General features: G+C 45.6%; 1 protein-coding gene across 1 annotated transcript in view; it reads right to left on the reverse strand.

Moving 5' to 3' along the window:
• MTHFD2L (methylenetetrahydrofolate dehydrogenase (NADP+ dependent) 2 like) overlaps positions 1–22,001 on the reverse strand; it is a 65,985-nt gene that overhangs the window by 38,426 nt on the left and 5,558 nt on the right. The window contains exon 2 of the mRNA XM_065405331.1: positions 1,121–1,305. Coding sequence (XP_065261403.1) covers positions 1,121–1,305 — 185 coding nt within the window. The remainder of the gene's footprint in view (positions 1–1,120; positions 1,306–22,001) is intronic.

Here is a 22,001-nt window from a genome sequence, read left to right on the forward strand (position 1 = left end):
CAAAAGGAATTCCACAAGGTACTGTGGCTATAACTTTATATAATGCCTTACAATCATGATATTATGATATGAAATTTTCCTACAAAATGTAGCTACTACTTTTGAGACATGTCAATTCACAAGCTCGGTTCCTTCAAATTCTAGGATATTAGAATTTGTTTCTAGGGATTCAGGTGGCTGTACTAGTTATAGAGAAAGATTAATTCATATTGGAAAAGTAATCTCTTAAATTTATCTAAAAGTTTAAAATAAGTTATCCTGGGGTGGCTTGTGGGAAGGACCAAAAACTGGAGTGACTTCCACTTGATTACCCTTAATCATCTGTCTTTCCAGAGCAGGCAAATATTGGGTATTGCCATAAAGCACCATACAAAGAGTTGAGAAGCCATAAGCATTTTTCCCGCTGTGGTTTCCCTTAGTTTCTGATTTCTGAGGGAAAGCATGCAAATAATTTATTCAAAAACATTTAAAGTGTAAAAAATTACTTCACTGAACGCCAACACCACTCTCATGCCTAATATTAATATAATATGAAAATACACCTCTACCCCGATAGAACGCGACCCAATAGAACACGAATTCGGATATAACGCAATAAAGCAGCGGGGAGCCCCGGGCCCTTTAAAGCACCACCCGAGCCCTGCTGCTTTACCGCGTTATATCCGAATTCGTGTGGAGCCCCGGGCCCTTTAAATCACTGCCCGAGCCCCGCTGCCACAGCTCGGGTGATGATTTAAAGGGCCCGGGGCTCCCCGCAGCGGCTGGAGCACCGGGCCCTTTAAATCACCACCGGGGAAGCCGGTCCAGTCCAGCACGGCATACCGGCTCTTGCCGGTACACCGTACCGGATCAAACCCGATATAACGTGGTCTCACCTATAAGGCGGTGAGATTTTTTGGCTCCCAAGGACCGCGTTATATCGGGGTAGAGGTGTAGTTCTTTGTTTGTTTGCCTCTTGACTACATTCCTGCAGTATGACAATACAATATTGTCCACAGTATGTAAATCAGGGGTATTCAAAAAGGGAAATGACGCAAAATGAAACCAAGATATTGGTCATTTTGAACAAGAACAAATTTCATGCTTAATATGCAGACATTTGTTCTTACTCATCACATACCTACAGCAGCAGCTGCCTTCATCTTATTTCTTACATATGTATGACTGGCTGGGTTGTCTCCTACTAAAATGACAGTGAGATGAGGTCTCTTGTTCCCAAGGGACATCCATGATTCTACATCCCTCTGGACTTCTTTATAGACTTGTTTAGCAAGCTGAGTCCCTGAGATAATGGTTGCTTCATCACTATAAAGACAAAGATACAAATTCAAGCGTTAAAAACCTACCATCTTAAGTAAAAAATTTCACAGTCAAAATACCTAAAATACTCAGATCTCCTGTATTATATATTTACAAATGTTGAGGCCAATGGAGATCGACCTGCTGTTTGAATGATGTATAAATGATAGTCTGAAGTTCAAGTGTGGCGTGCCAGCTGCTTTCTAAACCATAAAGAAGTGGAAAGTCCTGCGTCCAGAGAACCCCCACACATACAAAAGAGCAGCTCAGCCACTTGTGTGGCACTGTGGCCCCACTTTCCTCAGAGACACAGCTGGCTGCATCATGTTAATGCCCAGAAGTCCATGGATAAAGTCCAAGGGAATCCGATTGGAGATATCCGCCCTTAAAACCTTCTTGTAGCTCTTCCCCCCCCGCACACACAAAGTAGGGGATACTGCTGCCCCATACTTAGTTCGAGGCTCTAATTGTCCTGTTATTTACAATATAATCCCTTTTATCATATCTAGGTGGTGCTATTTCTTTGCTTTCCCAGGGCCTAGTTGAGATAAGGCGTTTGGTGAGAACAAGCTGGTGGAAGCTCAGTCTAGATCAGGGATCGGCAACCTTTGGCCCGCGGCCTGCCAGGGTAAGCCCCCTGGCGAGACAGGACGGTTTGTTTACCTGCAGCGTCCACAGGTTCGGCCGATCACGGCTCCCACTGGCCGCGGTTCGCCGCTCCAGACCAATGGGGGCTATGGGAAGGGGCGGCCAGCACATCCCTCGGCCCGCGCCACTTCCCGCAGCCCCCATTGGTCTGGAGCGGCAAACCGTGGCCAGTGGGAGCCGCGATTAGCCAAATCTGCAGACGCGGCAGGTAAACAAACCAGCCCAGCTCGCCAGGGGGCTTACCCTGGCGGGCCACGTGCCAAAGGTTGTCGAACTCTGATATAGATAAAAGCGGGGATGTTATTTCATAGGGTGAAGCAACTCAAGGAACTGAAATCCAACAGGGGTTGGGAATGCTCCACTTACAAGAACAATTAGTTCACCAGTTTCTCCAAATTTATAAAGGTAAACATTGTTGATGCAAGATAAGAAGAATTTAAAAAAATAAAAAATAAAGCTAGGTCACAGAGCAGTTGGAGTAGATAGCTCTAAAGTCTCTCCTAAACAGGTAAGGCCTTGTCTACACTACAAAGTTTTGTCGACAAAAGTGATGTCGACACTCAAAAATTGACATAATAAAAATAGGAAAGTCATGTTCACACTCGCTCCCTCTGTCGGCAGAGCACGTCCACAGTGGGGGCACTATCATCGACACTGTGAGCAATGCATTGTGGGTACCTGTCCTACAGTCCAGCTCAACACTTTCTGTCGCTAGGTGTTGTGGGATGGCAGCGCGGATTGCGGCACATCTTGGGACTGGGCTCAATGTCCCGTGGTGCATTGCTTTCTGTCCCAGCACGTCATGGGCTTCCAGCTTTCTTTCACAGCATTTTTGCAATGGCCCTTCTTTGCTGTGCACCCTGGCATCTTTGTGAGAAGGGCTGGATCCGGCCCTGCTCTCCTATGCTCTGTTAACTGCCATGAAGACATCACGGATGGCAGTGCAGTTAACTGTGAAGTTCCTAACTGAAGAAGACTCACAGACGCCTGCCATGCTGCGTGATATGGATAGGAGCAACCTTAGATTGCTTTTGGCACTCACAGAACAGCTGCATAGGGTAGACTGTTGCTTTTTAGCTTGAGAAACAAGCACTGAATGATGGGATCGTATCGTCATGCAGATGTGGGATCATGAGCAGCGGCTACAGAACTTTCGGATGCGGAAAGCCACCTTCCTGGAATTGTGTGCAGAGCTTATCCAAGCACTTCAGTGCAAAGACACCAGAATGAGAGCTGCCCTATCGGTAGAAAAACATGTGGCAATCGCTGTGTGGAAGCTACCGGATGGTCGCAAATCAATGTGGAGTGGGGAAGTTGACCAATGGGGCTGCATTAATGCAAATGTGTAGGGCAATAAATCACATCTTGCTATGAAGGACCGTGACTCTGGGAAATGTGTGTGAAATAATGGACAGCTTTGCAGAAATGGGTTTCCCTAACTGTGGAGGGGCGATAGATGGCACACATACACCTCTACCTCAATATAACGCTGTCCTTGGGAGCCAAAAAGTCTTACCGCGTTGTAGGTGAAACCGTGTTATATTGAACTTGCTTTGATCCACCGGAGTGCCCCCCCCCCCGAGCACTGCTTTACCGCGTTATATCGGGTGGCTTTATATCGAGGTAGCGGTGTATTCCAAATTTGGCACCAGACCACCTTGCGATGGAGTACATCAAAAGGAAGGGGTACTTCTCCATGGCATTGCAGGCGCTTGTGGATCACTGTGGGTGTTTCACTGACATCAACACGGGGTGGTCCGGGAAGGTGCATGATGCACGCATCTTCAGGAACACCAGCCTGTACAGAAAGCAACAAGCGGGGACTTTCTTTCCAAACCAGATTACAGTGGGGGTTGTTGAAATGCCCATAGTGATCCTGGGAGACCTGGCATACCCTTACAGCCGTGGCTCATGAAACCTTACACAGGACACCTGGACAGCAGTAAGGAGTGATTCAACAACAGGTTGAGTAGATGCCGGATGACAGTTGAATGTGCCTTTGGCAGATTAAAGGCGCACTGGCGAAGTCTTTATGGCAGGTTAGACCTTAATGAGGATAATATTCCCATGGTCATAGGAGCGTGCTGTCCTTGCATAATCTCTGTGAAGCTAAGGATGAAAGGTTTGCTTAGGGGTGGAATGTTGAGGCAGACCGCTTGGCTGCTGATTTTGAGCAGCCAGATACCAGGACTATCAGAGGAGCCCAGAGGGGCAATTCAAATCAGGGAGGCTTTGAGGCAACACTTTGAAAATGAGAACCAGTGATGTATATCTCTGTGACTGGTGCTTCAATGTTACATTACACGTAGTTTTCCTAGGAAGCAATGGTGACATTTGGGGCCTTACATTCCAGTAAGCACATGATTAACATGCCTGTGCATGTATTGGTAGTGCCTGCTATCTCAATTTGTAGGAACCAAATAAAGATGAGTTACCATTCAAAAATTTTGCTTTTATTGTACAAGAAACAACACACACCATCACACAGAGATGGTTGGTGGGAAAGGAGGTACCAGGGAAGGGCAGATTTTCACAGCTGTGTGCAAGTCCAGCTACCATTTTGAAAGTTGTCCGAGGGGGTGGAGTGAAGAGGAAACCGAGAAGTCTCGGAAAGCGGAAAGGACTGTGTGGGTGGAGTTGGGGGGGGGGGCATGGAAAAGAGTTCTGAATGCTGCAGGGGAGGGCGGGCTCAGATCTGCTCAGTGTGCAGCATTATTAAGGACTTCAGCATCTGCATTTGCTCCTCCATTACTTTAATCATCCACTTAGTTGCATCCTTAAACTCCTGATTCTCTTTTCTGTCCTGCTGTTCGGCTTCCCAGCCCTCCTTGCATTCCCTTTTCTCGGCATTGGACCAGTGCAGGACCTCCTGGAACATGTCTTCTTTGCTGTGTCTTGGGCGCTTTCTTATCTGGCAGAGACACTCCGCCGGGGTGCGTGGGGTGTTCCTGAAGGCCACATCTGCCGAAGCACAAGGGACAATGCATAGACGTGGGATTGTTAAATTCACACACATGCATTGAAAAATTTCAGTTAAATACACTTTTTGCAACATAACAATCACTTTCTCATTGACCCTTGGCAGGCACAAATCTCTGCAAACACCCAAAGCATGGTGAGTGTTGGTGGGGTTGGGGGAAGCGCTCCACATGGGGAAAAGAGCACACACTCTGCAAGGGTTGTGGTGCAACCGACTAGGGAAAAAATTCTAAAATTCTCCCACACTTCTCCACAGACAGGGGTCAATGTAGCAGATCTCTCATTGCTAAGGGTAAGCAGGGAAACAAGGGTACATCTATTCCATGCTCGTGGCTTCCACTCTACTCCCTACATTGCTCGCCTATGTTCCGCTTTGGTCCCTGCACAAGTGATTGCCAAATGGCACGGGAAAGTTTCCTACAATGGGGGAAAGGAACAAAGCTGCTCTGCCAAGGAACCTTTGGCAGAGGATTGCCGAGTACCTCCAGGAAACTTTCCTGGAGATCTCTCTGGAGGATTCCCGTGAGATCACGGCATGCATCAACACCCTATTCCGCCGTAATGATTAGCTACACAGGGAAATGTCCAGCATACAGAAACACAGCCAGCCTTCCACATTTCTATACCCTGAACCCACCTCTGCACTACACAAATCACAGCCATCTCCTCTCCTGCTTCTTGCTCACCAGAGAGCAACTGCTGAGACTGGCTAGACACCTCTGGAGTGGAGAACAGTTCCTGGCTGCCTGCCCCACCGGGAGCTCCACATTGTCATCTAACTCCATCTCTTCATCAATAACTTCGTCCACTGGGTTAGGTCCTCTTTCCGCCACCTCCAAGCCCGCTGAAGTATCTACAGGGATCTTGGCAGTGGAGGTGGGGTTGCCCCCGAGGATAGCATCCAGATCCTTCTAGAACCGGCAGGTCTTAGGTGAAGCACCGGAGTGACGGTTTGCCTCCCTCACCTTATGGTACGCCTGCCTCAGCTCCCTTATCTTCGCTCTGCACTGTAGTGTTCCTGATCACAGCCCTTTTCTCACAAGCCTCAAGAAATGTGCCCGTAGGTATCCCAATTCCTACAGCTCAAGCGCAGCTGTGACTGCACAGCCTCCTCGCCGCATATCCTGATCAGATCCAACAGCTCCACAGTGGTCCAAGCGGGAGAGTGTTTGGTGTGATAACCTGACATGGTTACCTTGGAAGATGCGATGAGACCTCTCCATGCTGAGCCAGCAGGAAATAGAATTTCAAAAATTCCTGGGGCTTCTAAGGGGGAGGGACAGATGGTTGTTTACCGGGCTGCAGGACAGTGGAGTTCAAACTGATGACCAAAGTAGTCACGATGGGCATTGTGGGACACCTCCTGGAGGCCAATTAAAGTGATGAAATCAAGCATGGTGTCTACACTGGCACTTTGTCAAGAAAAATTTAGAGGAAAAAGACATACGTCTCTCGTTGGAGTGGTTGTATTTTGTCTCCAAAACCGGGCATTTTTCCCGACAAAAGTCGCATCGCAGTGTGTATGCATTCACTGTTTTGGTGACAAAAGGCAGTTTTTGGTTGACAAAACTTAGTAGTGTAGACAAGGCCTAAGAATCAGAGGCCAGAGTAAGTGGGTTCTAAACACTGTGTTGTTAGTAGCCAGCATGCTATATATTGTTAGAGATACAGACCGAAGAAACATTGAGGATTTTTGTACCATTTCACAGCTTCACTCTCCCTCTTTCACACATCCAACAACTAGAAGTCAGACAACTTCTATAACTATGAATAACATTTTAAAAAATAAAATCTCTCTCTCTCTTAGAAGGGGGTTAGCACTTTCAAAGCTGAAGTAAAGTATTACAGTTCATAAAGACAGCAACTCCCCAACCTTTAAAGCTCAATCCTGTACATTTTACATAGCCAAAACTCTCACTGATTTCAAACGGTGCATGAGGAAAATGGGATCTGCATTTTATAAGCAGGAGCAACATTAAAAACTTGTCCATCATGCCATTCAGTTGTCCCCGATTGTAATAGAAATGCTTCATTTTATATACAATATTGCCTGTCCTACAATTACCTTGTAGTAAATTAGTCATCAAAATTGTCAGATCACGAAGCTGAGGTTATAGATAATATTAGCAATGCTAGAGAGGTCAGTCCCACATTGTTTAAGTATCTAGTCATCTTAGTTTGTTCTTTTCCTTATTTAGGGTCTTTCTTCTACAGTGTTTCACATTTGGGCCAGCTGGTTACAGGTTACGTTATCCAGATCAGGCACTTGTTAACCTTTTATGCTTATGCTCCAGCCTATTGCTTTTTCACAGAAAAGCTAAAGTGTGTGACTTTCAGATATAAGAAGATTCATTTTTGCTATGCCAGGCAATGCAACCCTTAAATATATAAAGCAATAAAATTGTTAATCAAAGAGAAAACTTGACTCATTTATCTGGTTTGGAACAAGATGTTCTGCATGACCCAATCAATCCAAGACCACCTTTATATGTAAAAATGAAACAAAATCTGAAATTATAACCTCTATTTTTGCTTAAGTTGCATCAGGCCAGGTCTGCCTTCCTAGCAAAATATCAAACTGTCCCCTCCTTACACCAATCTCTTCTTACAACCCTACTTTATTATTTCAGAAACCTGTGCACGCTCTTTAATATTAATGTGGGCTGTTGTCTGAATGGACCTCAGAACGAAAATTAACTGTGGTCTCCCCAGACAGATAGAGGGGGCCAAACTAATCCACCAAATACAGAACTGCAGGGAAACACAACCCATATTTTTTTCTAACTAAAGAATCTTTCACTCTTGTCAGGTTGCCACTGTAAAATTACTGTAGCTCTGAAAAAAAAAGAACAGACACTCTTGGAACCACTGTCAACCAAGAATTCCAAAATTCGACTTCCCACATCTTTGGGCAACAGAAATTACAGGAACTTTCATTCTCAAACTCTCTAAAATCTGCCACTATTCACTCCCCTTTAAATATATATAAATAAATAATATATGGTCTTTAAGTAGTAAGTACAACTTGAACTGTACTTGAAAATAGGAGCATGGACTATGGAGTACAGCTTAATAGGCAGCCTGCTAGAAGCACCGCTAAGCAAGTGAGCAGCTGAATTCCTCACTAGCTGCAGTTTTTGAGTAAACTTTAACTTTTTCTCTCGGTCCTATTATAACTACCTTTAACCTTAACTGCCACTCTTATGCTGCTGATACTTAATTGAACTTATATTTCAGCTGCTTCTTTACCAACTCCTTTCTGTTGACGTTCTTGTCTCAAAGCGAGTTTGCAGCTCTCTCTCAACATCCCTCAGTTAACTGTTTGAAAATGGAAGTCATTCACTTGGATAAGAGCATCCTCAGGAGCAATTCCATCTTCTCCATCCAGATCTCCCATTTGACTCTCCTGTCTGTACCCACTCTGTTTTCCTTGACTCTGTTTTCCAGTCTCATCTGTCTGATATATGTAAATGTGCAGATTAGCTCTGCGCCAACACTGCCTGCATACAACATAACCCTGGTTGGACTACCCCTCCTCTGAAGTTATGTGTTTATCTCCTCGAATATTTCAACTCCTTGTCTTTTCACACATTCCAAGGAAAATCAAGGAAGCCAAGCATGATAAATATATATATTTAATATTGTTTCTAGACAGGAATATTATATCTTTCTATATTAAATTATGTCTATTATGTCTGACTGCATTTTTATAGAGAACATAAATCTTACTTTCAGAGGTTTAAATAAGATATGTGTGAAGTGCCAAGTACCAGTGGACATGTCTACTCTTCCTGCGAAACACAGAACTGCACAGTGGAGGATATCAGTGTTCTATTCTTACACACAGCATCAGAAGAACTGCTGGTGGTCCACATATCCATGACACAAGGATCAGAATCCTATAGGAAGCTTGCTCCCACTTTTCTAGATAGGAAGCAGGACTATGAGCAAGACACCCTCCCACTCACACATCTTGCTTTCTTCTTCTGAAAGAGAACTATAGTTTTGTGTCTATACATACGCACATGCACACACTATGCAAGGGACCAAGCCCTGCTTTGAACCGAGTTCAATTTAGAATAAGTGAATTATATGTGAGTAACAAGAATAACTTGGTTTAGAAAGTATTTTTTATGAAAAGGTGTAATACTACCAACCCAGGAGGTATCCTTGAAAGGTCAGAGTTTGGTATAAACAGCCTAGTGAGAACAAACTCAATTTATTCCACAGCAAAGCCACTAAAACGATAAATACGTATCAGCTCAAATGGAACCACGAATATACAGCTGCTGTTCTTTTCTTTTAATTCAAAAGCTGGCTTTAGCAGTTTTCTCCCACAATGTTTTGTACTGGGAAACACTATCCTTCCTTAACTATGATACTAGAGATAGGAGACAGATGTAATTTCACGCTTCTCAGTTATATACATGCCCTTATTTACCCTTCCTGTGGTTCTCTCTCGTCTTGCACGTTACATGCTTTGGCTCTTACAATACTTTGGCTCTGATCTTTCCTTTTCTGCACTTGTTATGCCAATTAAATATTGATAGTCACCTGTGTTGTGCAATACTGTATGTATTTAATCTGCTCTTTAAAACATATCATACTGTATATAAGTGAAATCATGTTATTCTCATTTAGCCTCCTAGTTTTCACTGTAATTGTATTATCAAAGGACTAATTTTCTTAATCCTACATATACAGTCTAACCTTCTAAAATGTCTAAGGGCAAGCTTGTACCCTTAAAGAGTAACACCAGCCCCATGGCATAGGTCTAAAAGAGCGGTCATCACTCAAGTCTGACCTTACACACAACAAAATATTTAGGACTCTCTAACATTCATCAAGCTGAAATTGGTGGTATAAACTAATATGGTTTAGAGCGTGAAGTGCCAAATTAAAAATGCAACGGATCAATACAGTGCATTGACCTTGGTCAAGAACAAATGTTATGCCAATGTATTGTGGCTGAGAGGTAACATATATTTCTTAGAAGATATGATATACCTGTACCTACTTAGTGTTCCTTCTAAATATAATATAAAGCAAATCATACAAGCATAAGCCAGAGCTAATTGTAAATGGTAACAGCTCACAAAAGAATGTAGCTTTTTCAATGTATTTTAACAACCTAATGGAGGGTTGTTCCTACCTAGTGGTGTATTTTGCTGAAATTGTTGACATTCAAAATATCAATTTTTTAAGCAAGAAAGATAATCTCCAAGAAGACCTAAACACATTAAGGGAGCGAACTATCAAACAGCTGATAGATTTTAATATGAGCAAATTTAAAGAGCCAAGATGGATTGCTTAAAAACTACAATTCAAAAACTATAACATGCAAGGTAGAATACTGGAATATCCTGGCAATGAAAGGAAGGTTTCAAGTTAGCACTGATATGAAAATGGACACAATTTGTTCAGTTAAAGCACAGAAGCGAGCAGCGGCCCCCAGGAGCCGGCCAACAGGGCTGCTAACAGGGGAGTTTAAGTGGGAGTTTACAGGGGGAGGTGGAAGGGGAGGCAGGCGGGCGCGGTGGCCGGTGTGCTTTGTTCCCTCAGAGGCTGCAGGCAGAGACCACAGCAGCCATGAGCCAGGCAGCAGGGGACACAATGCAGATGAAAGCATGTAGCAGCTGCGGTATGTATATGGTCCTAGCAGGTGCACCTGATCAGAGGTATGTCTGTATGAAATGCCGCCTACTTGCCCTGTTAGAGGAAAAGGTTCGGGGGTTGGAGATGCAGGTAGAGACCCTGGTAGAGTTTAGAAGGGGGTTTGAGCAGCTAATGGAGCAAAGGCAAGGGGTGGCTGAAGGGGCATGCTCAGGGGTGCAGATGGAAGCGGGGGCTATGGTCTGTGAGGGGGGAATGTCGGGGGGAGAACAAGAGCAGTGGAAGCATGTGACCGTGAGAAGCAGGCCAAGGAAAAGGAGGGCTAGTGAGGGGGAAATAGAACTCAGGAACAGGTTTGGGTGTTTGGCTAACGAGGAGGGGACGCAGCAGGTGGTACCTGATGGTGGGAGGCAGAGGAAGAAAAGAAGGGCAGCTAGTCCAATACACAGGGGGGAGGAGCTGATGGAAGTAGCATCAACACTTGGCCCCGGGAGGATACAGGATGGCAATAGGGGGACTATAAGGGAAAATAGAGACAGACAGGAGTTACGGCCGCAGGGAACAGGGGATAGATTGGTAGATTGCGCTGCCCCCAGGCAAAGGCAGGTTTATGTGATTGGGGACTCCTTACTGAGGAGGTTAGACAGGCCTGTAACCAGGGCGGACCCGGAAAACAGAAGGGTGTGCTGTCTGCCGGGCGCTAAGATACGGGATGTGGACCTGCGGTTGAAAAGGATCCTAAAAGGAGCGGGTAAGAACCCCTTGATCATCCTTCATGTAGGAACGAATGACACGGCTAGGTTCTCGCTAGAGAGAATCAAGGGAGATTATGCCAGGCTGGGGAAGACGCTTAAGGAAGTCGAGGCTCAGATTATCTTCAGTGGGATTCTGCCTGTTCCTAGAGAAGGACAGCAAAGGGCAGACAGGATTGTGAGGATAAATAGCTGGCTAAGGGAGTGGTGCTATAAGGAGGGCTTTGGGATGTATGGCCACTGGGAGGCTTTCGGGGACAGACAGCTGTTCTCGCGGGATGGACTTCACCTGAGTAGGGAAGGAAATAGACTTCTGGGAGGGAGGCTGGCTCATCTCATCAGAAGGGCTTTAAACTAGGAACTTGGGGGAGACGGTTGGGAGATGTCCAGTTGATCTCCACGCCAGATTCCAACACTGAAAAAGAGGGCGAGGAGAAAAGCACAGATATAGGTAGGGGTAGGGAATTGGACATAAGAAGGAGGGGGCAGATGGACACTACAGGGTCCGTACCAAAGTGCATAACTAATGGGAGAAAGGATAGACAGCATACGGTAAGATGTTTATACGCCAATGCGAGAAGCCTAGGTAACAAAATGGAGGAATTGGAGCTCCTGGTCCAAGAAATGAAACCTGATATCGTAGGAATAACCGAAACGTGGTGGAATGGTAGTCATGACTGGAGTACAGGTATGGAAGGGTATGTGCTGTTTAGGAATGACCGGAAAAAAGGTAAAGGTGGGGGTGTGGCATTGTATGTCAATAATGAGCTAAAATGTAAAGAAATAATAAGTGATGGAATGGATAAGACGGAGTCTGTCTGGGCAACAATTACACTGGGTAAAAGAACTACTAGAGCCTCCCCTGAGATACTGCTTGGGGTGTGCTATAGACCGCCGGGATCTAGCCTGGATGCGGACAGAGAACTATTTAATGTTTTTAAGGAAGTAAAAACTAATAAGAGCTGTGTGATCATGGGGGACTTTAACTTCCCAGACATAGATTGGGGAACAAATGCTAGTAACAATAATAGGGCTCAGATGTTTCTAGACGTGCTAGCAGATGAATTCCTTCATCAAGTAGTAGCTGAACCGACGAGGGGGGATGCCATTTTAGATTTGGTGCTGGTGAGTAGTGAGGACCTCGTTGAGGAAATGGTTGTAGGGGACAACCTTGGCTCGAGTGACCATGAGCTAATTTGGTTTAAACTAAATGGAAGGGTTAACAGAAATAAAACTATGACTGTGACTAAGGTTTACGATTTCAAAAAGGCCAACTTTAATAAATTAAGGCAACTACTTAGGGAAGTGGATTGGGCTAACATACTTAGAGAGCTAAAGGCAGATGAGGCCTGGGATTATTTCAAGCTGAAGTTGCACGAGCTGTCCGAGGCCTGTATCCCGAGAAAGGGGAAACGGTCAGTAGGCAGGGGAATTAGACCCAGCTGGATGAGCGGGCGTCTCAAAGGGGCGATTAAGAAAAAACAGAAAGCATACAAAGAATGGAAGAGAGGAGAGATCGGCAAAGAAACCTACCTTATTGAGGTCAGAGCATGTAGGGATGCGGTGAGAAAGGCCAAAAGCCGTGTAGAGTTGGACCTCGCGAGGGGAATTAAATCCAATAGTAAGAGGTTTTATAGCCATATAAATAGGAAGAAAACAAAGAAAGAGGAAGTGGGGCCACTGAAGCTTGCAGATGGAGTGGAGATTAAGGACAATCTAAGCATGGCACAATATCTAAATGAATATTTTGCATCGGTGTTTAATAAGGCTAATGAAGGGCTTAGGAATAGAGGGAGCGGGACAGAGGGGAATAAAGGAGGGGCAATTGACATTAAAGTATCAGAGGTGGAAGCCAAACTTGACCAGCTAAATGGGACTAAATCGGGTGGACCGGATGATCTTCATCCTAGAATATTGAAGGAGCTGGCGCGAGAAATTGCAAGCCCCTTGGCAATAATTTTTAATAAATCTGTAAACTCGGGGGAGGTACCGATGGACTGGAAAATAGCTAATGTGGTTCCTATTTTCAAGAAGGGGATAAAAAGTGACCCGGGTAACTACAGGCCTGTTAGTTTAACTTCTGTAGTATGCAAGGTCTTGGAAAAAATTTTGAAGGAAAAAGTAGTTAAGGACCTTGAGGTGAATGGCAATTGGGACAAATTACAACATGGGTTTACGAAAGGAAGATCGTGCCAAACCAACTTGATCTCCTTTTTTGAGAAAGTAACAGACCTTCTAGATAAAGGAAATGCGGTGGATCTAATTTACCTAGATTTTAGTAAAGCGTTTGATACTGTGCCGCACGAGGAATTACTGGTTAAATTAGAAAAGATGGGGATCGATATGAAAATCCAGAGGTGGATAAAGAACTGGTTAAAGGGGAGACTGCAGCGGGTAGTACTGAAAGGGGAACTGTCGGGTTGGAGGGAGGTCACCAGTGGGGTTCCTCAAGGTTCGGTTTTGGGTCCGATTTTATTTAATCTATTCGTTACTGACCTCGGAACCGAATGTAGGAGTGGGCTGATAAAGTTTGCGGATGACACAAAGTTGGGAGGTATTGCCAATTCGGAGAAGGATCGGGATATTTTGCAGGGAGACTTGGATGACCTTGTAAATTGGAGTAACAATAATAGGATGAGATTTAATAGTGGGAAGTGTAAGGTGATGCATTTAGGGATGACTAACAAGAATTTTAGTTATAAGTTAGGGACGCATAGGTTGGAAGTGACGGAGGAGGAGAAGGACCTCGGAGTCCTGGTTGATCGCAGGATGACTATGAGTCGGCAATGTGACGTGGCTGTGAAAAAAGCTAATGCGATCTTGGGATGCGTTAGGCGAGGTATTTCTAGTAGGGACAGGGAGGTGCTGCTTCCGTTATACAAGGCGCTGGTGAGACCTCATTTGGAGTACTGTGTGCAGTTCTGGTCTCCTATGTTTAAAAAGGATGAACTCAAACTGGAACGGGTACAGAGAAGGGCCACTAGGATGATCCGAGGAATGGAAAACCTTTCCTATGAAAGGAGACTCGAGGAGCTCGGTTTGTTTAGCCTAACCAAAAGAAGGCTGAGGGGGGATATGATTGCTCTCTTTAAATATATCAGAGGGATTAATACCAAGGAGGGAGAGGAATTATTTCAGCTTAGTAGTAATGTGGATACGAGAACGAATGGATATAAACTGGCCGTGGGGAAGTTTAGGCTTGAAATTAGACGAAGGTTTCTAACCGTCAGAGGGGTAAAATTTTGGAACAGCCTTCCGAGGGAAACGGTGGGGGCGAAGGACCTCTCTGGCTTCAAGATTAGGCTTGATAAGTTTATGGAGGGAATGGTTTGATGGGATAATGTGATTTTAGTCAATTAGGCATTAACGGGCCATCGCGGGTAAAATGAGGGTCCGGCTGTAGAATCTTGCCTGTATGCTCGGGGTTCTGCTGATCGCCATATTTGGGGTCGGGAAGGAATTTTCCTCCAGGGTAGATTGGCAGAGGCCCTGGAGGTTTTTCGCCTTCCTCCGCAGCATAGGGCAGGGGTCGCAGGCTGGAAGATTCTGTTGTGGGTGAGTCAGCTTTTGTGGCCTGCATCATGCGGGAGGTCAGACTAGATGACCATATTGGTCCCTTCTGACCTTAAAGTCTATGAGTCTATGAGTCTATGAGATTCCAGGCTACATCAGAAGATGTAAATAAACATAAGCAAAACAAGAAAAATTATACCATTGTAGAAGGCCATGGCAAAGCCCATCTGGAATACCATGCCCGGTTTCAGGCATATTACTTCCGCAACTATGGCCTTGGCTACACTGGCGCTGTATAGCGCTGCAACTTGCTGCGCTCAGGGGTGTAAAAACGCCCCCCCGAGCACAACGAGTACAGCGCTGTGAAGCGCCAGTGTAATCAGAGCCTGCAGCGCTGCACGCTCGCTCGCAGCGCTGCAAGCTATTCCCCTCGGAGAGGTGGAGTACATACAGCGCTGCGAGAGCTCTCGCAGCGCTGGCGACGCGACTACACTCGCGCTTCACAGCGCTGCCACGGCAGCGCTGTGAAGTCCCAAGTGTAGCCAAGGCCTATGTAGAAATTCTGGAGAAAAGTCCAAAGAAGATGAAAACTCAAACAGTAGTGACGGCCTTATCTATGATAGGCTTCTATAAATTGAAGATAAGACTATTGGGGGAGGGAGATCTTATTGCTGTTTGTTTATGGAAATGGTCTTTACAACCCAAGAAGCATGCCACTGCAGATTCCCACGATATGGGGAAAGTAGAAATGTTAAAAAATATTTAATTTTGTATAGATGAAAAGGTTTCAGCCCTTTTTCTTGTGAAGATAAACTTTAAAATGCAAATCAATGTAAAGTAATCATTAGGCCTTTGGGGAATGGAGCATTAAAGGCTATTTTCACACTTCGTATGTAAAAAGAGCCTGTTAAGTTATAGGTATCACCTCCCTTCAAAAACAAACCTAATCTTGTTAAACCTTCCCAAAACCCTTAGGCCTTGGCTACACTTGCGAGTTACAGCGCTGTAAAGGCTCCCCCAGCGCTGTAACTCACTCCCCGTCCACACTGGCAAGGCATTTGCAGCGCTGTATCTCCGTGGTTGCAGCGCTGCATGTACTCCACCTCTCCGAGAGGAATAGCGAGTATTGCGCTGCCGCTGCAGCGCTGCGGCGCCAGTGTGGCCGCCCAATGCGCTGTGAATGGCCTCCAGAATTATGCGGCAGTATCCCACAATGCCTGTTCTAGCCACTCTGGTCATCAGTTCAAACTCTACTGCCCTGGCCTCAGGTAACCAACCATGAGACCCACGCTTTACATTCCCCAGGAATTTTAAAAATCCCCTTCCTGTTTGCTGAGCCCGGCGTGGTGTGGAGTGCTATCAGCGAATCTTTCCAGGTGACCATGCCTCCACGCGCCAAGCGAGCCCCAGCATGGAGCAATGGCGAGTTGCTGGACCTCATCAGTATTTGGGGGGAGGAAGCTGTACAGTCCCAGCTGCGCTCCAGCCGTAGGAATTACGATACCTTCGGGAAGGTATCAAAGGACATGATGGAAAGGGGCCATGACCGGGACGCCCTGCAGTGCAGGATTAAAGTGAAGGAGCTGCGGAGTGCCTACCGCAAAGCCCGCAACGCAAGCGGCCGCTCGGGTGCTCCCCCCGCGACCTGCCGATTCTACAAAGAGCTGGATGCGATACTTGGGGTTAACCCCACCTCCACTCCGAGCACCACCATGGACACTTCAGAGCCGGGGGGGGGGGGAGGAGAAGGAGGAGGAAAACGGGAGTGATGGTGGTGGGCCGGATGGAGACACCCTGGAATCCCTGGAGCCATGCAGCCAGGAGCTCTTCTCGAGCCAGGAGGAAGGTAGCCAGTTGCAGCGGCCGGCACTTGGTGGAGGACAAACAGAAGAGCAGGTTCATGGTAAGCGGGGGTTTTTTTCGGGAAGGAATTTTTTCGGTGCGGGCTCTTTGGGAGAGGAGGGTTAGGCATGCACGCCTAGATGCGGAATAGTGCATTGATGTGGTTTATCACATCGCGGTAATCGGCCTCGGTAATCTCCTCGAATGTCTCATCCAGAACGTGTGCAATGCGCTTGCGCAGGTTTATCGGGAGAGCCACCGTGGTCCTTGTCCCAGCCAGGCTAACGTGTCCGCACCACTGTGCCGCGAGGGGCGGGGGGACCATTGCTGCACACAGGCAAGCTGCATATGGGCCAGGGCGGAAGCCGCATTGCAGTAGAAGACCCTCCCTTGCTTCCCAGGTCACCCTCAGCAGCGAGATATCGTCCAGGACGAACTCCTGTGGAAAATGTTGGGACAGTGTTCAGTGTAGGTGCCCCCTAAAGCTGTTGGCTCTCCCCAAGGCACAGAAACCCAGAGGACAGTGCAGCCCTGAAACAATCAGTCCCCCTTACTCACCATTTTGAGGCTCCCGTGGGATATGTGCGCTCTGTTTTGGACGGGAAAATTATGCTATTGTGTAGACCCTGTGTGTTTTCTACTCCTTAAGTGCGGGGGGAATCATTACTCTGTCTGGTATAAACAATGCTGCCTCTGTTAAATGTTGCATTTTGCCTATACAGCTGCATCAACCTTGAGACCTCAGCCGTCCCTCTTATCGCCTGCTCAGAGACTGCAAAGACTCAGGAAGAGACCGCGAAAAAGCAAAGAAGACATGCTGCAAGAAGTGATGCGGCAATCTATTAAAGAGAATGAGAAAGCACAGAACTGGAGGGAGACAGAAAGCAGGATCTGCCAGGAAAACGCAGCGCACCGGCGGCAAAGCACTGATAGGCTCATAAGCATCCTGGAGCGCCAAGCAGACGCTATCCAGGAGCTGGTAGCCATGCAGAAAGAGGAGCAGTACCGCAAACGCAAACGCCACCCCCCCACACAGCCCTTGTCCCAAAACTCTTTCCGTTGTGCCCCACTGTCACCTCCAACCCACTTTCCCCAACTTCCGTGTTCTTCACGCCACCCGCTGCCTCCAACACCAGTATCTTCACCACCCAGCCCTGAAAACCACGACACTTACCCTCTGCACTCAACCCCCATCACCATGCATTATAGCTATCCTGAAGAGCAGCACTCACTGCACAGCACACCAGACAGGATATACGCGAATCTGTGATTGTACCGTTCCCCACTCCACCCCCTTGTTTCTTTTCAATAAATGGATTTTTTGGCTTTGAAAACATTCTTTATTATTGCATAAAGTAAAAGACTCCTTAGCCCAGGAAATAAACAGGCACTGCAAGTCTGCTTGTCTGCTTAGCAAACACTGATTCCTAAAGATTGGAACTACTGCACTTCACTCCCATGCAGGGCACCAGATATCACTGCTGGTTTTCAGCCTCAAATCGCTCCCTCGAGGCATCCCTAATCCTTGCAGCCCCGCGCTGGGCCCCTGTAATAGCCCTGCTCTCTGACTGTGCAAATTCAGCCTCCAGGTGTTGAACCTCAGAGGTCCATGCCTGAGTGAAGCTTTCACCCTTCTCTTCACAAATATTATGGAGGGCACAGCACGCGGATATAACCGCGGGGATGCTGTTTTCGGCCAAGTCCAGCTTCCCATACAGAGATCGCCAGCGGGCCTTTAAACGGCCAAAGGCACACTCCACAGTCATTCGGCACCAGCTCAGCCTGTAGTTGAACCGTTCCTTGCTGCTGTCAAGGCTCCTGTGTAGGGTTTCATGAGCCACGGCAATAACGGGTAAGCGGGATCTCCAAGGATCACAATGGGCATTTCAACTTCCCCTACCGTGATCTTCCGCTCTGGGAAAAAAGTCCCGGCCTGCATCTTCCTGAACAGCCAAGTGTTCCGAAAGATGCGTGCGTCATGCACCTTTCCGGGCCAGCCTGTGTTAATGTCAATGAAACACCCACGGTGATCCACAAGCGCCTGGAGAACCATAGAGAAATACCCCTTCCGATTAACGTACTCGGATCCTAGGTGGGGTGGTGCCAGAATAGGAATGTGCGTCCCATCTATCGCCCCTCCACAGTTAGGGAACCCCATTTGTGCAAAGCCATCCACTATTTCCTGCACGTTACCCAGAGTCACGGTTCTTCTGAGTAGGATGCGATTAATGGCATTGCAAACTTGCATCAACACGATTCCAACGGTCGACTTTCCCACTCCAAACTGGTTTGCGACCGACCGGTAGCTATCTGGAGTTGCCAGCTTCCAGATTGCAATAGCCACCCGCTTCTCCACTGGCAGGGCAGCTCTCAATCTCGTGTCCTTGCACCGCAGGGTGGGGGCGAGCTCCTCACACAGTCCCATGAAAGTGGCTTTTCTCATCCGAAAGTTCTGCTGCCACTGCTCGTCATCCCAGACTTCCATGACGATGTGATCCCACCCCTCGGTGCTTGTTTCCCGAGCCCAAAAGCGGCATTCCACGGTGCTGAGCATGTCCGTGAATGCCACAAGCAATTTCGTGTCGTACGTGTTACACGGCTCGATAGCATCGTCGGACTCCTCACCCTCACTCTCACTGTCACTTTGGATCTTAAGGAATAGTTTGACAGCCAAACGTGACGTGCTGGCGAGACTCGTCAGCATACGCCTCAGCAGTTCGGACTCCATTTCCCGCAGACAGATTGCGCTGCACAGAAACCGTTGAAAGATGGCGCCAAAGGTGGACGGAAACAAAGGGATTTCTGGGATGCGAAGCAATGCATCACGGGGCATTGGGACAGGACCCAGAATCCCCCGCACCCACGCCCCCTTCCCACAACCCACGGCGCCAGAATGGGAAAAGGTGCTCTGTGGGATAGCTGCCCAAAATGCACCGCTCCCAATAGCGCTGCAATTGGCGCAAATGTGGCCACGACAGTGCGCTGGGCAGCTGTCAGTGTGGACAGACTGCAGCGCTTTCCCTACTCAGCTGCACGAAGTCAGGTTTAACTCACAGCGCTGTACATCTGCAAGTGTAGCCAAGGCCTTAGGCTGGTCCCTTTGTGAATGTATACATTTTGGAGGGGTAGGAAAATAAATAGTTTTGCCAGTCTATCCAAAATTGCTAAAGCTGGATGGGTCTGCTTAAACTCAGCAACCAAAACAAAAAGACACATGGACATGTGTAGAAAACAAACAAAAGCATGCACTAAAGCAGTCTTGCACATTTTTAAAGAAAATGTAACAACCCATACACTGAATCTTCTCTCTCACCGTTACCAAGATGGTAAGGCTAGTATAGAATATATTGTGGTCAGGCATGTAAAATAAGTCCTAAGTGAGCTGACAGGCCAAATTTTTCAGGCTGCGTTAAATACATAGAGAACATTTTCCATCGTAGAGGTTATTCAAGTGTTCTGAATTTTTAACCCCCAAATGTAATTGCAGAAAGCCCCTTAATCAAGTTTGAAAAAAATAAATAAAAGGATTACTAGAAAACCAGTGTCTTATTGGGGTATAAAGAGCATTATATGCTATGATGATTATTTACATGTAGGGGATTAAATTTTAAAATGATCGAAAATTCCTGTTTGTCCCCAAATTGGTTTTTCCATGTATTCTTTAATTTATAAATTTAAATTATTTTAAGGATGCTGAAATTATTTTATAAGCAGTTATAGAGATGAAACAGATCTTTATCAGAAAACATATGTGACTTTGTAAATTTCACTTTGTAAGGTAGGTAACAGTGAGCTAATAACAATATTTTATTTAAAACATTATTTGTACCGAGGAAAATGCAAGTGAACTATAACTCTACACACGGCTCACTTTTAAGTACTTCTCACTGAGTACTTCTGCAGAAACAGATGGTAGCTATTTGATATGCATCTCTATTTTAAAGGAAACTCTCAGTTTGAAACTGGCTATATAAAAGGAATACATTTTATTCTGCTAATTATTAAACTTTGCAACTAAGGACACTAAGCTTTAGTTATCTGTATTAATTAGGGTGATAGAACTCTGTATTATCAATGAAGCTATTATTGATTACTCCCTCTGGATCTAATTGTGAACCCTTTACTCACTCAAGACTCATTGAAGTTGTGAATCAAACCCATCAGGTGAAATCTTGACCCCATTTGAAGGCAATGGGAGTTTTACGATTGATTTCAAAGTGGCCAGGATTTCACCTCTTGTCTTTAGCATGGTCCTTGGGACCCAAACATCTTATTTTTACTGCATTTATGTATTTCTATCTATGCCAAGCAGAACTCTGGGAGTTACTGTACCATTCAATAGCGTGCCTTTGAGGTCATAGCTACACTCACCAGTTTTGAAACTGTTTGCTTGCCTGGCTTTAACATTAGAGTTTTAACACTACGTTAATATATTGCATTTTTAATGTTCTTTAGCCTTAGCCATATTATAGTTTACAAAATCTTAGCACAACTGTCATCAATACAAATTCCCTGAAGAGCAAAGACTAACAACATTTTACTCATTCAGAAATCTAACATCACAACTACCATATTATTCCCAGACTATTAAAAATGTCTCCCTAATCCACTGGACCAGTTATAAGATGAAAAGATACATGAGGTGACACAACAAGAGCTAAAATGTAGATAGTTCTGTGGCACAAATCAGTGTTTGGTGCAGCAGTTCTCTGTTTGCTATGCCTATAGTTGTTCTCTGGAAATACAACAACCTGAAGAAACCTCTTTCCAGAAGGAGAAAAGATAAATAAAATAGATTTGGGGCTTGCCTCCTCTTCATATATACTCTTCTTGTCAAAATAATTACAGGCTGCCTCTTTTTTCTTGCAGACTACTCCATCTTCTTCCTTTACTGGCCAAACAGCCAGCAAAATTTTTGCCCAATTTCCACTTGTGCTTAAATTATTTCAAACCAAGGTAAGGACAAAGAAAGAATAGTTATGCGTAGACTATCGTATTCATTCTTTAAGAAGTACAGATATTAAATGCTTTGGGGCTATTCATAAACACTTATTCTCTTTATCATGTTTTATTCAGAAAAATAGAACGCACATTGACAGAATATATTAATATATTTTCACAATTAGCCATATTTGCCACGTGTGTTGAGACATCTCAGTTACACAGACAAGAACTCCTGAGACTACTATAGTAGATATACAATGGAGATTTTTTTTTTTTTTAGGTATAACATCAACAAATTTATTTATTTCAACATTTAAAAAAGGAATAGACTTGTACATGTCAAGTATGAGTGCAGTAGAGTAATAAATTATTCTTCATTTGTAGGATAACTTTATAAAGCGCAATACCAAC

This window comes from Emys orbicularis, chromosome 5 (genome assembly GCF_028017835.1).
Source record: "Emys orbicularis isolate rEmyOrb1 chromosome 5, rEmyOrb1.hap1, whole genome shotgun sequence".
In the NCBI taxonomy this organism is placed as follows: Eukaryota; Metazoa; Chordata; order Testudines; family Emydidae; genus Emys; species Emys orbicularis.